Source organism: Thalassophryne amazonica, chromosome 18 (assembly GCF_902500255.1).
Source record: "Thalassophryne amazonica chromosome 18, fThaAma1.1, whole genome shotgun sequence".
NCBI lineage: Eukaryota > Metazoa > Chordata > Actinopteri > Batrachoidiformes > Batrachoididae > Thalassophryne > Thalassophryne amazonica.
The window spans coordinates 27,995,532-28,018,317 of NC_047120.1; the positions used below are offsets into that span (position 1 = coordinate 27,995,532).

A 22,786-nucleotide genomic window follows, 5' to 3' on the forward strand; every position below is an offset into this window, starting at 1 on the left:
AGGCACTAATATCTTGATGGAAATAACATAATTTTGGCTACTACCAGGCACACAAACACAATTGCTAGCTGTTAGCACAGCTGTATAAGCCTACTAACAGATGGAAGTGACTCCAACGCAGTTGTGAACAGTGCTGGTGGCTCTTGAATACGTCATCATCCCCTACGTGTGACAAAGAACATTAATAAAGAGCTGCACAGTTAGCCGGCCAAACAGGCCGCAAATCACTGCCCATTTAACCAACACAGGCAGCCGCATCCAGGCCCTCATAATGCAACAGGCCACCGGGCTTTAGCCACCACAATTAACACACTTCATACCTGAAGTGATTCGACACAATGAGCAACGGTAATGACTCGTTAATGGGTATTATAAACGGTGGACCAGCTCTAGACATTCAAAAACAAGGGAGAGAGCTAATCACGCTAACTGTTTGAGTCACCCCCATTAACACTCGTACACTGCCTATAAAAAGTACTCACCCTCAGCCGGCTTCTACGTTTTAAGTCTTACAACATCAAACTAGTAAAATTTAATTTTCTAAGTGGACAAAAATCTCAACATATTCAAGGAACAAGTACTTACTGTCTTTAGTACAACACACCTAAATCAGTACTTTTAAAGCAGGTTCATAACTATTTGGACAGGTGCACTTTTGTAATTTTGCATCTGTGCACCACATCAGTGGAGTTAAAATTAATTAGACAATATGTTCTTGCAATGTAGAGCTTTTAATTTTGTAGAGCTTTTAGCTTTAATTCAAGGGGTTAAACAAAAATATTGCATTAACCATTTAGGAATTACAGCCATTTTTACACAGGTACCTGATTTTAACAGGCCATAAGTAATTGGACTAACTAAATATCCATTTTTTTTTAAACACACATCATTACTTTTCTGTAGATAAGTCAGGGGATGAATACATGAACACAGAGTATGGTAAATCTGTCTGGAGTAGACTGTTCTCAAACGCCGAGTGACCATACAAGAAAGACTAGTGAGGGAAGCCACCAAATTGGGCAGTTTTTGTCTGTTGCACCAACGGTCACAGCTTCATAGTGGAGTGGAACAGAGTAGAATTTTAAGACAAGCAGAGAGATCAAATCTAGGGTTGAAACTCCCATGTGCCTTCTGTCAATCTGTAGCTGAATTTCACATCTTTTTAAGAAAACCATTATCTGTGCCACTCCACTGTCAAGCTGTGTAACCAGTAAAGCAACCAACAAAAGTGGAAGAAAGCAAAGCTTCTACAGTTACAGCCACAGAAGCATATTAACTCCTTCAGAGTTTTTATGGGTGTCTTGGTGGCTTCCCTCACTAGTGTCTTCTTAGAGGTTCATCCTGTTTTTGATTGGGGCCTAATCCATACAGATTTACCATACTGTTTACTGTAGCTACAGTATGGTGAATACATGTTCACATATCCATTCCCTGACTTGTCTCAAGAAAACATGCTGTAAAAGTGATTACTTTTATCAACAACCTTACATTAAATTTTTTTCCAATTATTTCTAGACTGAAAATGTAGGAGCTGTGGATAAAAATGGCTGTAATTCTGTGATATTTCATTCAAACCTCTCAAATTAAAGCTGAAAGTCTGCATTACAAGCACATCTTAGTTGTTTCAGTATAATTTCACTGTGGTGGTGCACAAAGATAAAATGATAAAAAAAAAAAAAAAAAAAATTGCATCCTGACTGGTGTACACAACAGCCATATGCAAATGTCTGATATTTTCACACTGCTTCTTCATCTGTCCATTAGCTTGATATCCCAGAAACAAATGAATGGATGTTAAATTAGTTTTTGGTGGAGAGATCAGCTATGATCATTTTTAACATATTTTTGTTAGTTTTTAACAATATATCCCATTGATTTCCTTCTGGTCATTATTTGGATTTGCTAAACAGCACCCCCACTATAAATCAGGTAAGGACATGATGGCCTTGGTGGAGGCATGTATACTGCCAATGTTTTGATGTCTTGTAGTTAAAAAAATAGACAAAGTTTCTTACATTTGAAATTATATATTGAGATTATTATTATTTTGATGTCATAAAACAATAATACATAACATATGTAAGCCTAAGAAGATGAGTATTTTTCTTACATGCCGGATGGAGGATTCAAATGTGGCTTGTATGCTCACATGCGGACATTAAACATGCAAGTTATTAGGATAATACACCCCCCCCCCCCCCACACACACACAAAAAACAGAAAAAAAAGCATTTAAGCAATATACATAATAAATATCCTGTAATCCAGGTTGAGCTGACTTTGTAGGACACACCTGTGATTAAGTCTGGTTCAGCTCTGTGGTGGAGACGTTTCTTTTCTACTCACACACCGTCATATGCTGAGTGTGATGCTTTCTATGCTGCTGGCTGGGATTTTGGAATCAGTTTCCTCCCCCCTGATCCGGAAAATCACACAGGTGTTGGCGGGTATGGTGGCGGTGGCGCTCGGGGTCTTACCGAGCCAGCCTTGAGCTCCACGCTTGTACATTTTAACAGTAACCTGTGGACGGGGAAGGCAGAAAAGGTCATTGAGACTATGCCTGTAATCGTCATCTGGAAATGCCTTTTGGCTACAAAAGTCTGAAAATGACACTTGCTGTTTTTGGTTGTTCTGGAGATGTGCTTGGGTCACAACCCTGACTGAGACCTCCTGACCTTTAACTGCTGCTAAAGAAACACGTCACTTTCACCTTTGGCCTCTTCATTTACAAGCTGCTGTGATCCTCTTCTGCCACAGAAAACCCTGGACTCAGTGAGGGAAAGTCCTACCACATGTCCGCCCACTAAACCAGCTGATTCTAATCAATTCAGCTCTTCAGGCAGGCAGACGAGCTAATCAGTGAAATCACCGTTTCAGGTGCACCGGTAGAAACAATACATGGCAGGACCTCTACTCACTGAAACCATTTCCACCTCTGCATGTAACTGACACAAGACCACTGTTGTTGAACTGTTCCAGCATGTTTCTCTTGAATGTTTTGGAAATATTTTTACGTAATTTTTCAGCAAATATGTGTTTAATATTAGTGCAATGATGAATGAATGTTCATAAGAGAATCTGATTGAAAAAAGGAAAAACAAAAAAGCTTCGTGTATGTGTGTTTCACAGAGACTCCATAACCTAGTTGCTGGGTACTGATATCAAAGTTATTTTCAAGAATCAAGAGGGTCTTAACTATCCAAATTATTCTTCTGTCTCACTTAGGCTCAGTTGGTTCCTGTTATTGCAGTCCAGTGGTCGAACTATTTTTTATGTTTTAGGACCATCTGTAGATGTTTGTGCCATGATGGTCCACATTAAGTTATTTTTAGGTCTTGGAATGTTCAGGGGAGCATCTCTCAGCTGGTTTATGGCATTATAGTCACTGATTATCCAAGTTCATTGTCAGTCTTGATGGTGGTAAAAGCTTGTTTTTTATCATTATGAATCCATTTAACTGACAGTTTTAGGTTTTGGGAGGGTCACATAGCTGGTTCCTGTTATGGTCCTGATTAACCAAGTTTGTTTTTGATCTTGGGAGAGAATATATTTAGCAGAATTAGAGTTTTCAGCACATTTTTGCTGTCCTGGAATACTTGCCTTCTCTTTGCTGTGTGGGTTTATTGCACTCACCTCTTTTTAACATATTTGAACGCTGTTTGTTCGGTGTAGTCACAGATTACCAGTGAATCACCAGCCAAGTTAATGGATACCAATATTGGTCCCAATTATCCAAGTTATGCCAGAAAACATTTTAAATCCTTAAAACCCTTTTCATCATATAACATTAAATGACAGGGATAATGCAAACAATAAGTAAATTCCACAATCGTGTCTGATCATTTTGATGGATATGCTGTTTGTTGGTCAGGATGAAAGACTGGTTATGTCACAGTTACCCATTGGTCTTGTTCTGGAAGCCTACATGGCCATGTAGGCCATGTAGGTTTTGATGTATTTTAATCAAAACCTAGTTCCCATTTGGGGTCACCACAGCAGATCAGTGTCCATCGCACTCTGTCCACCACATCTTCTGCTGTTACACCAACCACTTGCATCCTCCCTCATTATCTGCATAAACCTCCTCTTTGGCCTTCCTCTTCTCCTCCTGCCTAGCAGCTCCATCCTCAGCATCCTTCTCCCTGTATACCCTATGTCCCTCCTCTGCACATGTCCGAATCATCTTTTTTTTTCCCTCTCTGTCTTTGTCTCCATTTCCTTTGCTGTCCCTCTAATACGTTCCTTACAAATTCTGTTCATCCTCTTCATTTTTAAAGAAAATTGTAGCTTTTTCACCCTTTGAACCGCCTCCTTTTTGTTTGCCCCCCACACCTCTAAGCCATACAACATAGCTGGTCTCGCTACAATCCTGTAAACTTTCCTTTCCACTGTTACAGATATCTTACCACAAATCCCTCCTGTCACCTTTCTCCACCCACTCCACCCTGCCTGCACTCCCTTCCTCACCTCTCTACCAGACACGCCATATTATTTTTGGATAGTTGACTCCAAGTATTTAAAGTAATTTACCTTCAACACCTCTACTCTTTGGATCTGCATAATTCCACCATGGTCTCACACAAACACACGCGTACACGTAAATCATGCTCCAACTGACTTTCATTCCCTTTCTCTCCAGAGCATATCTTCACTGCTCCAAGCTCGTCTCAATCTGATCCCTTCTCTCACTACAAATCACAACATCATCTGCAAACATCATAGTCCACTTACAAAATTCCATGTTGCTGCAATATGGAAGTCAAGTCAAGCCTGGGAGCATGCACTGGTGCTGCGCTTTGCTGCATCCACAACACCACAGAACCACCTTAGGTCCTGGATGGTAACCACTCAGGCAGATAACTGGTCCATTCCTACATCTCTAAAATAACCATCTGTCTGCTGTTTGTAGCCAGGTGAAACATGGGCATTCCCTTGGCCTTCTCCAGCTACTGGTGTCATCAACAACTGTGTGCTGGATCATGCGCAGAGAAACAGGCAATGTGACCAAACTGTCCTATAGATATGGGTGATTCTTTAACTACAGGCACTATTGGCCTTGTAAATGTAATTTCCACCACACCATTGCCTTACATTATAAAGCGCCTTGGGGCAACTGTTTGTTGTAATTTGGCGCTATATACATGTGCTCTGATGTCACCGTTTATCTCCATAGAAACAACCCAAACAATCTTTCATACAAACTGTTTTTAGTTTATTCAGAGATATTTTAAAACATTAGAAAAAACGTTTCTTTACCATTCATTTTTATCATTGAAGATCAAAAGTCTGGGTGTGGGACAAGCACAAAACGGCAATATTTGCATATAATGATGCTGAAAAAAGGTGAAAAAGTCATCATAGACTACTAGAACAAATTTCTTAACACACTTTCATTGTAAACTATAAAAGTGTGAAATTTCCCCTTTTTTCTGTTTTTCATACAATATGATCAAAGAACATAATAAGTGCCCGTAGTCTAAGAATCACCCATATATAGAATACAATGTAGAAATATGGGAAATACTCAATATGGTGCAAACAATACTAATAGCTAACATTTATACATAAATAAAGAGACTGCGCAAACATTTTTCATGTTGAGAAAAAAACAAAACAAAATTTTAAAAACACATTGCCTTTAATTAGATCATCAACTTTTCTGGCTTCTAAGAATATTGCCAGTATTTTGGTAGAAAAGCAGTTACCATAAATAAAACATGAAAAGTCAAACAAAACAACATGCCCCCACCTCACCCCTAAAAAAGAATATTAAATGGTCGTTACTGTCACTGGGCGCTTTTCTAATTTAACTCATGAGCTCGAATGTTGTCATATTGTTTTTAATGTAGGCTGCAGGGCGTAATCCACTTAGATGACATCAAAAGTGTCTGTTTGAGCCTGACAGTGGAGCCTTAAATACATTTAGACATGCAGGTAATAGAAGCACATCTATTTAAAAAAAAAAAAGAACATCTGGCTGCACCTCGTTTGGCAGCATTTACAGGGGATAACAGAATATTACGGTGCCTTTTCACAGCTCCATTTTCTTTCACTTTAGCATTAGCCAATTTTTCAATTATTATTTTTTCCATGTTCTTTCATCCCCATAATGCCTGGGCCTTTTAGTTAATGGTAGCGACAGTCAGAGCCCAGTATATCGGCCCTTGTCCATTTTGTGGGTCATTGTGGAAGCCCAATAGGCCTTTTATTACGCAGACATCAAAAGGCAGATAAGCATTAGAGGTGGGGAAAATACCCTGCACGAGATATGTTCCCTCTTTCCTTTGTCTGCTATTGAAAGTGATCATTTTAATAGTGAAGAGGTTGGTGAGCTTTGGGGCTGATGGGAAGTGCGACACCCCTGACAACCTTCTAATACGAGCACGCCGATAACACAACACGAGTGCACTGCACATCCTCAGCACCTGCACACTCGTGCTGCTAATCCTAATTATCCGCAACAAAGGCTCCTGTGATTTCAGACGCACATCTTTCTACCATTTACTGACTTATTACTGTGCATTATAACAGGAGAGAAAGAGAGAAACTAAACAATTGAGTCTTGTATTGCAGCCCTGGCCGCATGCCACATGGCTTGTGTTACAATGGCATCAGGCACTTCAGAGTCACTGAGTGTCTATTAATTTAGGGCGCATTAAAAAAAAAGAAAAAGGGAAGCGTCGTGACAGCTGGTGGCAGACAAGCTTATAAACCAACACAAAGAAATGTGAGAAGAATTATTCTAACAAATCACAAACCAAATATAATCAGTAATTAACTAATTTAACGCCAGTTGCATGCATCCACCATTGTGGTGCTGCACAGATGCACATTACTAGGAAGGTATCAAATTCAAACCGAAACAAAAGTCAGAAAACTCTTTGACAAGAATAAATCTGATCTGTGCACAGCTTTCAAGCAGCAAAGTGATTAAAGATGGTAAAATAAAGCCAAACAACTCATTTTGCATCAACCTCCTTCAGGTTCACTTTCTCCCCCCAACAAATCAAATGAATAGTAAAACAAAAATTCATAACACGCACATGCTCCCATTATCTGAACCACAGACTGTGTAACACAAAATTGGATACAAGTGACTGAAGTGAGTGAATGGTACCCCCCCCCCCCCCCCCCCATGTAGCTTATTTATATTATAACAGCTAGGTGGCATCTGTGTGCATGTATGTGTGTGTGTGTGTGTGTGTGTGTGCGCGCGCATTTGGCTTCGATCACACAAAAACCGGGGAGAGCTGACATTTGCCATTTGGTATGCTTATGTATTTTGGGTCAAGGATGAACTCTGCAAAAGTGGAAAGTTGATAGGGCAAATATTTTTGGAGAAATTTACCATTTTAGCTAACCAATAATCAATGGATGCTGTACTGCAGTGCACCATGGGAGTTGTGGTTTATGTTAGTTTAACAGTGTTGTTAGTGTTATTGTTTTATTGTAGCTCAGTTGGTTTTATCAGCAATTACTATGAGTGAAATGTTTTGTGGTTTTAATGTCTTCAGCCACTGTCTGTTTATCAAATTAAAACCAACTGCTTACAGCAGCTCTGTGTGTGTGTGTGCGTGCGTGTGTGTGCGTGCGTGTGTGCAACTTTGATCAGGGACAAACAGGCAAATGTCACAGCTGACATTTGCCATTTGGTGCTTATGTATTTTGGGCCAAGGATGAATGGCACCAAAATGGAACGCCGATAGGACTAATAGTTTTGGAGAAGCTACAAATATTAGCCAACGTTGATAATTACATTTTGGACTTGCACGCCTTTCCAGCAAGGGGCAGGAAATCATCTTTATGTTAAAAACACGAGTGTAAGTTCATATAATTGTAAATATGTGTGTGTGCAACTTCGATCAGGGACAAAGAGAGCACATCTGGCATTTGCTGTTTGGTACACCACCCCATCTAGAGCCCGTGGATTCCCATGGGCAACATGCTACTTTATGTGTATGATGCAATTGTTTATTTTTTTTGCAAAGCAACCCTGAAGAAACTTTGCGTAAAACAATTTTTTGTAATGTTGGTTTTAGGAAGGGTTTGTTCTACATGAAATTAATCATCGGCGTCATCATCATAATTTTTCTTATTATTATTTATAACTAAATTTAATACAGTTGCAGTTCAAAATTAGTAAATGCTGTCATTGTGTAGCAGCACTGTTTCCTTATTTTAGTAAAGTTGTAGTCTCTATATAATATGTTGCATAATTAGCTTGGTGCCATTTTGGTGTCAGATGCGGTGTCAAGGACTTGACACAGCACCTAACGTTAGCATGAGCTAAAAAAGTAACACTTGTGGCTGAGGACCTATGTGACGGCAGTGTCTTAAAGCAGTGATTCACCATGGATTTAATCGTTTTCTGAAGAAAATGACATGACATATGTGTGGTTTTTGAGTTTGAACTAACATGCCTTGTTTCCACTGAGTGGTCCGGGTCGGCACAGCACGGCATGGAATGGTTAATCATGGCTTGGTTTACGTTTCCACTTTTGTTTGGTAGGTGGGGCATGTAGTCGTCGACATGCACATCATCGTGTAAGCTGTTGCGCGGCCCTGCCCCGTTCACATGGAAGCGGGCTTTAAGTCAGGTCAACTATAAACCATATGCATAGGTTTTGTATATTGTACTGGCATTTTGTCCATGTAATTGAACACCAAGACAATGTTTTTGTCTTGGTGGATCCTTAATGGGGATTTATTTTTTTTGTGAGCACAATGCTGAAGAGACTAGGGATGGCCGAATAAAAGGCGCTTTCAGCTTTTAAAATGTTATTTTTTCTTGTTGGTGGGTCAAAGCGCTGGTGTCCAAATACACCTGAAGCAGACAAACACAGAGTGACTTCTTTAAAAATGGTGTGTTTATTTGGTAATTTCCACAATAAACAAAGTACTTCCGGATGTCATCTTCCAAAACAAGGGCGCCTTATGTGGACAACAGTTTATGAGGCTGTGATGATGGACCCAGTTGAAATGACATCACAGGTAAGGTTAAGACTTTAAATTCACTCAGTGTGTGAATGATTTTAATATTTGAAACAGTTTAAGTCAGAACTGTATGGTCGCATGGGGACTTCACTCAAAAGAAATATAGAGTCTGTACATGTTATACTGCAACATCTTAAAAGTACTGCATCTCTCTTCGCTTACATCCATGGATGTCAGCTAATTCTGGGCATGCGCACTGACACATGCGATCCCCCTTTTGAAACATTTCACTGGCTGAATTCAAAGCAAGGAGCAGACTGGGGACTAATTAAGCCACGATACCTAGTCATCAATTGATAATGTTAGATATCAAGGTAGGATATCACTTAATTCAAAGCAAAGAATGCAGCTGAAGAGCACTGAAGATTTTGAAGCTTTGAATTTCACGCTTGTAGGCTGAATTCAAAACAAGAAGTAGGTAGTTATCAGCATGCAGTCAAACAACTTCAACAGCTTTATCAAATGGTGAGTTTTAAAGCATTTCCATGGTTCAAGTAAATTAGACACATTATGTAACCAAATCCCACTTCATGAAGTCGTGAAGGTGCCCCCTCTTAAAAATCTGTACCACCAGCTGCTACAGCTTACAAATTAAGAAAATGCTTTGTATTCTTTGTGTTGCAAGAATTTTCTTAATTTGCAAGACGTTTTTGACGTAATATGTTTTTCGCATTTGTGCTTCCTTCATTTCCTCAGATTGTGTTGTGGCCTTTCTCAGCCACCGTACCAGTGCTTGATTTCGCGCCATGTTCCACAGAAGTAGTAATGCTGCCACATTGGCATAAACTCAGTAACAGGTTCTGTGTGGTCTGGACGACGTGTCTACCAGGTGTTGCTGCAGAGACGGCGTGTCAGCTACAGGAAAGCGTCGCTGCTTGTTCTTGTCTCAAACACTTGAATGACCATAAAGCTGAAATGTATCTGATTTACAGCAAAAGATCAAAGCTGCTGGCTTAAAAGGAAAAAAAAAAGTCATTCAGAGTTCACTCTGTATCAGATACAGAAAATGTCACTGCGTTCAACGCAATCTACATTTACTAGAACCAACGAGTCACTTTTGTCAGTGTATTGTCCACAAAATCGTGACGTGCTCATCCTCAGATGGATCTAAATGTGAGTGTCTAACACTTCATGGTGAGGACAGGACCCTGAAGGCGAAAGCTGGGTGTCGCACAAAGGACTGGGAGCTCAGCTAACGATGTCTAGCCCCGATCCGCCTCTCACTTTCAGTGTCAGGAGGGGAGAGTCGTCTGAATGACAACACTTCTCACGTTTCAACAAGACAAACTTGGTGCTCTTATTTACCGTCTGTTAACAGCCATAAATCCAGCCTCTGGTTCGCTGTTGCCCTTTTACGCCCTTAAACTCAAGAAGATGGCTCACTCTCCTTTGAAGAAAGAAACATCTCATCACAAATGGGTGATAGTGATCTCTACGGCAAAATGGAACTGGTTCATCTTCCACCTGTATGAATGTTTACAGCAGAAATAAATACTATAAACTGTCGGTTTCCAGGTGGTCACAGACTCAATCTAAATGTCATTCTGAAAGTTTGACAGCGCTGATGAATGTTAATAATATAAAGAACGTTGCAATTGGGTATGAACATGTCACCACTTGTATGTATTGTCATTCATAGAGTTCAGATTCTTTTCTTGATAGAGTCAAAGAATCCCAGTGGGGTATCAGTCAGCGGGTGGTGTTACCTGGAGCCATGGTGCAGTGTTTCAGCTGAACTCTGAGTGAGCGTAACGCCACACCAGCTTCAGACGGCCGCCTCTTTGTTCCCCGCCGTGTCTCACCAGACACAGACGGGAAGGAACACAGAGTAACGCACTGCTGGTGTGCAGCATCTTTGTCAACGAGCCTAAACACGATGGAATTGGACCAAAAGTGGTTTTGCTGTCACTGGGGCCGGATATAATAAGGTAATTAGGTAAACACTGTGCTTTGGCTCACTGGATGAATGCATTAACAACCTGCTGCCGAAGCCATCAATCAATGGCTTATCAGCGTTTCAGTTCAGTTACAATCTCCAAGTTAATCATTTGATCACTATTTAATTTCTCAATTGACTGTTTGAATATAGAAACCATAACTCAATTTTATGATCATCATGACCGCACAGATTAATTCAATGAATACGCAGGTGAAGCATCAAAAGCAGGTTCATTATTTTCATTGGTGTGTGTCTGTATATATGTGGACATATATTGGTGGGAATATTAATGGAACAGACAAAGAGGTGATGAGATTTTAGAGTAGCTTGGTCAAAGGTCAAGATAAAGGAAAACATGGTCTGAAAAACCCCACCTTTTTTGTGTATTTCAACAACCAAGGAGCCTAGATGGATCAAACATGGTGGGAATATTACTTGGATAGATATCTAGAGGTGATTAGATGTTGTAGTTTGGTAAAAGGTTGAGGAAACTGTTCCGTCTGAAAAACACTTGCTTTCAGCTCATCCGGACCAAAGGTCCAGTGAGCTCATGTCATGTGAAGTACCCATCGTCCGACTGTCCTGTTGTTTGTCCACAATTCATAGAAAATGCTTCTTTTCCTTCAGGTCTTGATTCATTTTGTTCCCGTGGTTTTTGTTGATTCATCTAAGCACTGGTCACAATCCTTCATTTTACAAATGAGAAATACTGAATTTTGAGAAAAATATAGACTTTTGGTGGTTAACACACTGAAATTCCCTGAAAATAGGGCATGTTCCCAAAAAGCATGGTTCCTGAGGAAAAAAGAAAAGGAATTTTATTTATGTATACACAAATAAATAAATAAATAAAATAAAATAAAATACGTCTAGAAAATTTACACATTTTCATGAAGATTTGGAAGACAACCTCAAGTACCAGCAAAAAATATTTACAGCAGTGTGTAAATTACTATCCCAAGGTAGTGCTGCAAACATTTCACCTGGTAGCTCTTTGAAAATTTACAGCAAGTGGTACAGATTTTTATTTACATAATATCAACATTTTCTTCAACTGCATATTGCCTAGAAATATTTCGGAGAATAAAACTGGGTATGCGCTACATCACTGATGCTCTTATTTGTATATTTGTGAATGAATGGTATGAAGAACTTCACAGTGAAGTCATACATAGTCAAAAAAACACCACAACAGTACATACATACGTATGTATATTTAGGAGTATACTGTGGTGTGTAGAACGTGCAGGATATGCACCAGGCCTCTGATGCCTTTCTAATTTTAAATGGCAAACACCTCGAGTTTCTTTATATTAAAATGTGGTACAAATAAATTTACCTTGCATTTGTGCGTGTCATTGCAAACTATACATAAAACATTCAAGAGGAGGAGAGGCCTTCACTTTACTAAAACAGCCAAAGAAAACACTACAAAGACTGAAAATTCTAATAGCTCTAAATGTGAAATTTGTGAAAAATTCCACATAATAATAAAGAAATATCGCCTGCAGCCAGGTGAAATGTGAGCACCGCCATGAGCTTCTCCAGCCACTGGGGTCCTGAACACTGAGGCAACACTATGCTGGATCTCTCACACAAAGAGAAGCATCACATGGTCAAAATGTCATAGCTGATGTTTACTCAAAATGTTAGTGATACTCCTCATCTTAGTGTCCCCAAGTAGCCATTGATCTGGCACAAAGTCACTCTTGTGGAGCCTGGGGATCCTCCAAAGGGACAAAGTACCAAATAGAGACACTGGTTTGTGTCAAACTAATACATTAAGACAGGAAGCACCAGGGCCCAGCTCTAAAGACCTGGGCCCGTGTCCTAACTTAGCCTAAAACTTCCTGGCAAAGAATCCTAGCCTAAGAGAGATCCAAGAGGTGTCTTACAGCAACAATACAGAGACACCAATACACTGGTGTCGGGGGATCACCCAAGTAAACACTTATGCTAAATATGAATAAAATTGATAAACTGGTTCTTGAGATCACATTACTAGGGTGTCAATGGCAATAACTTGAATATCTCGCTGTGACCTTGAAATTGACCCCACGGTCACCGTATTACGCTGGTGCCGGGGGAATCACCCAAGTACACCCTTATGCCAACTATGAATGAAGTTGGTCAACTGGTTCTTGAGATATCATGCTAACAATTGAAAAAGGAAATAAGGACAGACATGCTGATCAGTATATCCCTTGTATTTCATACCATGGGGATAAAAATGCTGCACAGGAGAAAGTTCTTACAACTCAGTTTTATCTTTGGGATTATTGTGAAGTGATTCATGTCAGTTATCGATAAAGCAATAGAGATTCCATTTGATTACTGATGCACTGCCTCTTCAACAATTTTAACTGAAACACAAGTGCAAGTCATAAATTTTGACAGTCATACCCCGTAACATTTTTTCAGTAAGATACCAGTCCAAAAATCAATATCCATCATGCATGAAAACTGTCAAACATCACAAATAAACCTTTATGTGCTGATGATTTCCTCGACAGGCAGGTGCTAAAACCTTTGTTTGGTGACATCACAGTCCACCTTGGTAACTACATTCGCCCAAAGCCATGACCGCAAAAATCTCCTGATAAGTTCTCATTTCCTTTCAGTTTCCAACCAACCTGTCTCAGCTAACAGGAAGCCATTAGAGTCTTGCCAATAACCATTTACATCCATTCACCCAGCTCTGACTTTATTTCCACCCGTATAAGTGCATTTTCTGCGAAAGGTTAAAATATGAATCTCCCTCCTTTTTCCTCTTCAATGGGTCTGGTCGTCTGGCCGACTTGAGAGGGCACAATCTATGACTGATTTAATTTGCTCTTTACAAACATCTCTAATAGCATTACCCCCAGAGCATACACTGACTGCCCCCATCTGACTCCATTAACTCCCAAATCAGGTTTAAAGACCATATTGATGCTGTCCGTTATTAAGGGTGATTATCAAAACAACAGACAATGGGCCAAAGTGTCTGTTAACTAGTTTATCCTTAATTTCACATAACCGTAACAGATGGCAGGGCTGTCAATTACAGTATCCGCTGCACACGCTGTACACACAGGGGCCGCACTGTGTCTGGATATGCAGCAGATTAGTCTTCACATTAAAAGAATGATACAAAGACCAGCTATTTGTTCTCCTTTCACTGGTGGTCGGAGAACAAATCTACCACCGTCACACATGGACTGAGGGATATTAAATGTCTAACACAGACACAAAAACAGCAGTCATAAATTGTGATAATCTAAGATGAGGATTTTATAGTGAGAAATTGTACCATTTGCCCGTGTGGGCCTGATATCCATTTATATATATTTAAAAAAGGGGGGCTTATTTCACACATTGCCTGATGTTTATAAAACAGGAACACAAATTGTCATATATAAAATGTAGTTTACCAGAATGACCTGAGTGTGACTTGTTGAAAAAGTAACAGTAAACAAAGCCAAAGAGACCAAATTTAAGACATTACAGAATTACTGAGGCTTGTAAGACAACTTCACTGAGTGTTTATGACTTTCTGTCTGTCTGTCTTATTTGCTGAGCAATTTAAATGTCAGGTGAACACAGGTTACGTTTTCAGCTAATACATTAATTTCTGTTACTGATATGTCAAAAAAACTAACACAAACTTCCTGATGCAGTGCCACTTCCATTTTCACACATGTGGACAATGATTTCTATGACATCATCTTTACAAAGGATAACTGGAGGGATTATGGGAGCAATGACAAATATCAGAGGCTCACAGCACACTTCATTAATGTAACTCCACCACAGACGGTGGTTCTGCTATTACAGACACCTGTTTTATATGGTGCATAGTTTGAAAAGAACAGTTATAACGTACTGTAGAGCTGCATCAATTATTAGTCAGCTATTAAATGAATCAACTATTTTAACAATGGCTTCATCACGTTCAGTATATATATTTTTTTATTTCCAAATTCTTTAGTTTCAGCTGCGCAAATGTCAATATTTTCTAGTTTATTTTACAACCTGCTTTACTTCTATCTTGCAGTAAACTGAATATCTGTGGGCTGTGGACAAAGCAAGAGATTTAAAAACATCATCTTGGGGTTTGGATAATCACCATTTTTGACATTTTATGAACCCAACAACCAATCAAGAAAATTAATCAATTATGAAAATAATTTAGTTGCAGCCCGAATGGCCTGACATTTTACATATGCAGCACTCTACTCCAACTCATGCATGGAAATGACTGTCTTCCTTTTTTCCTCTTCCACTCCATCCTCTTTGTGCAGTCACTACATTCTTTTTTCCCCCGTCCATTGCCATCTGTTCATCCAGCATTTTTACGCAAGTACTAACATTAAACTGATCTTATTTGATCAAGTACTATTGTAGTTGTGAATGATGAATAAATTAAAAGTCTGGAGAATTCACGTCTTATAATTTAAAGCCATTTATTCAAATTAAAATATGATTTTAAACATACGTGTGTTTATTCTACATTCATTTGATGATTTAATTTATACATATATTTATGCCTATAATGTCAAAGGTGCGATTCTAAATGCAATTAATTACAGAAAATTATAAGTTAGTTAATTTTAATCACAGCGATACTCGCAAATGCATTTACATAAAAACATTCTGCTTTGTCTGACTTCACATTTTTACACAAGGCTGTCTTATCATGGTTTTAGTCCACAATGAAAATACAGAACTACAGTCAAAAAACTTGAAAATGATTCTTTACTGCGGCTGATAGTTCGAGCCATGTGACATTTTAGCTTCTATCAATCCTGAAATAAATGAAACAATCCCTTTATTACTCTCGAGCTATCTGCATGAAATTATCCACCTCAAATGATTAATTTAGTTCTACACTTCATATTAAATGGGTGAGACAAGCATTTTTATGACAATGATGAAAACTAATCTGCAGGGATAAGTATCTGTTCTCCAGTGTCCACAATTTTGACACTTCCTCGTTTCCTGCTTCCCCACTGTTCATAAATTTTATTTAAAGGGAATGTTCCGATAAGAGTACAATAATAAATGTTTGCTGCTGAGATTATTTTACAATTTAGTTTGCTGAAAATGTTCTTTGCCATTCTTTCTATGTATATGCAGTTTGATTAAAGCTGTAAAAAGTGGGACTGGATGCAGACAATTAAAAAATGTGCAGTTCATAAAAGCAGAGTCACATGCACACATGGCTTCATAAATATGAACAAACAAGTCTTTATACACAGTAAATCTCAAATCTGTGCAGACTGCAGAGTTTTATGTTAGGAACCTGGTGTTTCAGCTGACACCAAGGGTCATAGTGTATAAAAAAAAAAGAGGCCACAGATAAAATAATTCTAATGTTGCCATTCAGTCCACTTCACCACCTTTATTCTCCTCAATTAAAGAGAATGGCTTTTGAAACGGTAATTAAGTGTCTCAGCTGCACTCAGCCTCTTAATTATTCATGAGTCCCTATTGATCATATCTTACAGCACGTTGCAATATCCTGAATCCACACAATAAATGTAGCAGATGTTACAATGGTTAAAGTAACAAAAGAAATGTTTCAATTTATTATTAAATTTAGGTTAAATCCAGTACCTCAGAAAGTAGTATAAATCCAACATACTGGATTGCATTTGAACTTAATTAACAGGACGTTCCTGTATGAAACTACTGTCATCTGTTTAAATGTATATCAGTGAGAACAGCCACTTGGTTGCACCAAACAGCCAACACGTTGAAAAGTACGCTACTTTGCTCCTACACTGTTAAACCGAACACTCCAAGCGTCTCTCACACTGTGCATGTGCAAACACTGGAGAGAGCATAAACAGTGATCATCTCTTTGGGAGAGCAGCTTCTGTTTCTTTTTTCCCCATTATTCTTCAAGTCATTTAATGATGTCTCCCATCGAGAGTTTTTGTAAAAGTAAGACATGTAAATAAAGTTTGAAAAAAAAGAAAAAAGAAAGAAAAAAAAAAGCTTCTGTTTACGTTTTGCTTCTGGAAACAAGTCTGACGTGTGGTTTTTGAATGTACAATGTGAGCAGTCAGATTGCATCAGAGCATCGGGCAGTGTGAGAACATTAATCATGCGCTCTGAGCTTTTACACCCTGCGGTTTTGTCGCACAGTTTGAGCTGGAGCCAAGTACCACGATTAAAAATATCATACAGTGTCTGCCCAGCTTTAGCAAGCTAGTATGCTGCAGTTTTTACCTGCAGCACGGTTAGACAGTTATACACAGTTTTAATGCAATGTTGTGCTGAGCTACAGGGAATGTGTCAGAAAACAATTTGCACCTGTCAGAGCATTTTTTGCTTCAATACTAAGGATGGAACACAAATAACCTAGACTACCGTGTAGCAATACATTGCATTATGAGTAATGACAAAATACTGAAATTCTGTAAAGTATAAGAAGAATGAGGCTGGCAAAAAATGGCAGAGTCACATAGGAAGAAAGTAGACAGGAGTACAAAATACAGTATAAAGTCAAGATGGCTGGCAAAGACTAGGGAAAAACCATAGGGTAAGCTGTACGTGAAGCTGAACACTAAAGGACAAAAAGACTTTTACTGATTGGCCAGAAAAAGGAAGTGAACTGGAAAGGATATTTAGCAGATTGGGGTATGAAGGCATCAGAAGAAATGTATTGACAAGTGAAGAGGGTGTGTTGAGAAGGTGGAGTGAGTACTTTGAGGAGCTAATGAACAAAGAAAATGAGAGGGAGAGAAGTCTGGATGATGTGGAGAGAGGGACTCAGAAAATGTGACTAACAAGGTGAGGAATGGAAAGGTTGTTTATCCAGACGACATACAAATGAAGGCATGGAGATGGTAGTGACGTTTTTAAACCAGATTGTTTAATAAAATCTTGGTAAGTAAGAATATGACTGAGGTGTGGAGGAGAAATGTACTGATTTTTAAGAATAAGGGTGATGTGCAGAGCTATAGTGATTACAGAGGCATAAAACTGATCAGCCACAGCATGAAGCTATGGGAAAGACAGGTGAAGATCAGCAAGCAGCAATATGGTATAATGCAATAAAAGAGCACTACAGATTCAATTTTTGCATTAGAGTGCTGATGGAGGAGCATAGAAAAGGCGAGATGTGTTGCACTGCATGAGGGAAATGGTGGTCACGCCAGATACTGACTGACTTTCTGATCCCACCCCCAGACTCCACAATAAAGCAAAACTGCACATTTCAGAGTGGCCTGTTACTGTGGCCAGCCTAAGGCACACCTGTGCAATAATCATGCAATCTAATCAGCATTTGATATGCCACACCTGTGAGGTGGGATGGATTATCTCAAAGGATAAGTGCTCATTAGCACAGATTTAGACAGATTTATGAAAACTATTTGAGAGAAATAGGTCTCTCTCTCTCTCCCCCTCCCTCCCTCTCTCTCCCTCCCTCCCTCCCTGAGGTCTGTTAGAAAACTATCCGACCTTTGTATTTTTTGCAAAAACCATATGGATTTGAATCACGTGTGAATCAGCCAAGCTTGAACCTTCGTGCGCATGCGTGAGTTTTTTTTTTTCACGCCTGTCGGTTGCGTCATTCACCTGTGAGCACGCTTTGAGTGAGCAGTGGTCCACCCCCCCTTGTCGGATTTTTATTGCGAGTAAAATGTCTGAACGATTTGGAGCTTTGCTGCGTCAAATTTTTCCAGAAACTGTGAGAGACAGCCAGGTGGACACCATTCGGAAAATTCAGATGGCTTTCAGGAACGATTTTATGGGGATTACACAGATTAAGGAGTGTTACAGCCGGTTTAAAGACCGCCCACAGCGGCTGAGGGCGTGCCGCGCTCCGAGCGGCGATCGACAGGCTGAAACGACCAGATCATTTCCAAAGTGAAGGCTGTGTTGATCCGGGACATCGTCTGACTACCACAGAAATGGCAGAAGACGTGGACATCAGCACTTTTTCGGCACATTCCACTGTTACAGGAGTTTCTGTCATGGAAAGAGGAGCGGAGGAATGCGCCACAGAGCCGCGAATGGTGCGGGACAAAAGCACCTCCGTGTTGGTCTCACAGGACGGCTTTCGGTGGCTTTTCAGTCGTGTGACTATCCGAGAAATTGTGGATGAGCTGGACATGCCAGAACATGTCCTGTGAGGCTTCATCACGGCATTGCTTTGCGCCATGCGGCTCCGTCCCGACGCGCGAATTCCTCCGCACGTCTGTCTCAATGTGCCGAAAAAGTGCTGATGTCCACGTCTTCTGCAATTTCTCTGGTAGTCAGACGACGTCCCGGATCAATGTTCGGCGTTCAGTTTGGAAATGAATGGCGCATTCCACTGTTACAGGAGTTTTTGTCATGGAAAGAGAAGCGGAGGAATTTGCGCGTCAGGACGGCGCCGCATGGCGCAAAGCAACGCCGTGATGAAGCCTCACAGGACATGTTCTGGCATCCGTCCTGTGAGGCCAACACAGAGGTGCTTTTGTCCCGCGCCATTCACGGCTCTGTGGCGCATTCCTCCGCTCCTCCTTCCATGACAAAAATGGAATGTGCCGAAAAAGTGCTGATGTCCACGTCTTCTGCCATTTCTGTGGTAGTCAGACGACGTCCCGGATCAACACAGCCTTCACTTTAGAAATGATCTGGTTGTTTCAGCCTGTCGATCACCGCTCGGAGCACGACGCGCCCTCAGCCGCTGTGGGCAGTCTTTAAACCGGCTGTAACACTCCTTAATCTGTGTGATCCCCATAAAATCATCCCTGAAAGCCATCTGAATTTTCCGAATGGTGTCCACCTGGCTGTCTCTCACAGTTTCTGGAAAAATCTGATGCAGCAAAGCTGCAAATCGTTCAGACATTTTACTTGAAATAAAAATCCGACAAGGGGGGTGGACCACTGCTCACTCAAAGCGTGCTCACAGGTGAATGATGCAACCGACAGGCGTGAAAAAAACTCATGCATGCGCACGAAGGTTCAAGCTTGGCTGATGCAATCACACGTAATTCAAATCCATATGTTTTTGCAAAAAATAAAAAGGTCGGATAGTTTTCTAACAGACTTCGTATATATATATCTCAAAGCGCTTCACAAGAAATGGTAAAAATAAAATCATATCAAACTACATGAAACACAATAAAGCAACATAAAACAAGCCTAGCTGAAAGTATAATACTGTCTTCAGCTTGAGTAGAGATAGTGAAGGCAGATGAGTTTAAATACTTGAGGTCAACTGTTCAAAATAATGGAGAGTGTGGCAGAGGTGAAGAAGAGGGTGCAGGTTGGGTGGAGAAGAGAGGGATGGAAAGTTTTTTGTTTTTTTGCTACAGGGGTATCTGTAAGAGCAAGAAGTAAAGTTTACAAGATGGCAGTGAGCGAAGCTATGCTGTATGGCTTAGAGGTGACAGTGATAACAAAAAGACAGGAGGAGGCTGAGCCAGTGGAGGAAGAGCTGAAGATGCTGCAAAGTTTTGCTTAGAGAAATGAGGACGCATATCAGAGTGACAGTGTAAGACGCTTGGAGAAAAAGTCAGTGCATCGACATTGACACGGTTTGGGTATGTGCAGAAGAGGGATATGGGCAGAAGGAGAAAGAATATATATATATATATATATATATATATATATATATATATATATATAAAAATCATAAAATCCCTTAAAAGAAATTTGTTTAAATTGATTTATAAATATAGACTTAGTAGTTTTTTCTTCAGGCTGCACACATACACAAAGTATATGTGGACACCTCAAAAAGAGGTTGAAAACACATTACCAATGAGTAAATGCACAGCTTGCCCATTTCACATTCAAATAAATTATTTTGGAATGAATATTGATAATTTGATGCTTTTAAAAAAACATATTCAAATTTTCTGGAACATAATTTCCATTGTTGTAAAGTAGGAATGTGTAAAACATGAACTCCAGCGGGTGGTGTTTAACTACATTAACAAGAGCACTTACAAGGGCCCTTTAAAATGACTGCTGCATCAGACTGGCTGATGAATTTTGAAGAAAATCATCTAGTCACCTTGAAAGTGGCAGGTATAGAATCTCTACAGGACTCTTCACTGCAGCTTGGTGCTTGAGTGGGAAAAAATAAATTTTACCAAGTTTAATCACACGCGATTACAAAGTAGCTTTTATCACCACCTTCCACTGCATAAGTGCTGGTGTCTTCGTGAGTTCATTACAGACACTTGCGCTTCTGCAGCACTCTTCTCATGTGTAATTGCATGGTTGGCTTTCTCTATAGTTTCCTACGCACTCAGCTGCAAATTATTTCCAGTTTCAGCTTCCTTTCAAGAGCAATGCAGCAATTATAGAAATCTGAATATACTGCAGTGTAATTTACACAATTTTCAGTTTTGATGAAAAATGCAATGTGCAGATGTTTCTGACAGTTCTTCAGAAAGCACTCCCTGTGTGCATAATGAACTAAATAAACTAAAATCATTGTCCTATCAGCTTACCTGATAAAAATGTACATATACATCTCTACTTTACATTTTCTTCATTATCACCTTCCCTCAGTATTAAATAACTAGACAGGTGTGCTTAGCCAATAACCCTTTGCTAATCGTGTAGACACAGCAGAGAGAGAGATATACGAGGGCTGTCAATAAAGTAACGGTCCTTTTTATTTTTTTCAAAAACTATATGGATTTCATTCATATGTTTTTATGTCAGACATGCTTGAACCCTCGTGCGCATGCGTGAGTTTTTCCACACCTGTCGGTGACGTCATTCGCCTGCGAGCACTCCTTGTGGGAGGAGTTGTCCAGCCCCTCGTCGGAATTCCTTTGTCTGAGAAGTTGCTGAGAGACTGGCGCGTTGTTTGATCAAAATTTTTTCTAAACCTGTGAGACACATCGAAGTGGACACGGTTCAAAAAATTAAGCTGGTTTTCAGTGAAAATTTTAACGGCTGATGAGAGATTTTGAGGTGATTGTCGCTTTAAGGACTTCCCACGGTGTGAGACATCGCTCAGCGCTCTCAGCCGCCGTCGTCAGCCTGTTCGAGCTGAAAACCTCCACATTTCAGGTTCTATTGATCCAGGACGTCGTGAGAGAACAGAGAAGTTTCAGAAGAAGTCGGTTTCAGCATTTTATCCGGATATTCCACTGTTAAAGGAGATTTTTTTAATGAAAGACGTGCGGACGGGTCCGCGCGTCGGGACGCAGCCGCCGCGACGCTCCGCCACAGGAAAAACACCTCTGTTGAAAGCCTTAAGGACAAGTTGGAACATGTCCTGCCTGTTAAACAATTTCTCATATACTCACTCCACTGAAAGCCATCAAAAGCCGCCTGGATTTTACAAATGGTTATCAACACGGAGGTGTTTTTCCTGTGCCGCCGCACCGCGTCGGCTGCGTCCCGACGCGCGGATCCGTCCGCACGTCTTTCAGTAAAAAAATCTCCTTTAACAGTGGAATATCCGGATAAAATGCTGAAACCGACTTCTTCTGAAACTTCTCTGTTCTCTCACGACGTCCTGGATCAATAGAGCCTGAAATGTGGAGGTTTTCAGCTTGAACAGGCTGATGACGCCGCCTGAGAGCGCTGCACGACGTCTCGCACCGTGAAAAGTCCTTAAAGCGACAGAATCACCTCAAAATCTCTCATCAGCCGTTAAAATCTCTCCAGGAGATGTTCAATCAGATTCAGGTCTGGGCTCTGGCTGGGTCACTCAAGGACATTCACAGAGTTGTCCTGAAGCCACTTCTTTGATATCTTAGCTGTGTGCTTAGGGTCACTGTCCTGCTGAAAGATGAACAGGCACCCCATTCACTCTGGAGCAGGTTTTCATCCAGGATGTCTCTGTACATTTCTGCATTCATCTTTCCCTCAATCCTGACTAGTCTCCCAGTTCCTACCACTGAA

General features: G+C 40.2%; 1 protein-coding gene across 1 annotated transcript in view; it reads right to left on the bottom strand.

Moving 5' to 3' along the window:
- Positions 1-839: 839 nt before the first annotated feature.
- The window catches only part of si:zfos-911d5.4, a 42,062-nt gene continuing 20,115 nt past the window's right edge, over positions 840-22,786 (bottom strand). The window contains exon 7 of the mRNA XM_034194333.1: positions 840-2,520. Within this exon, the coding sequence (XP_034050224.1) occupies positions 2,353-2,520 (168 nt within the window). The 3' untranslated portion in view covers positions 840-2,352. The remainder of the gene's footprint in view (positions 2,521-22,786) is intronic.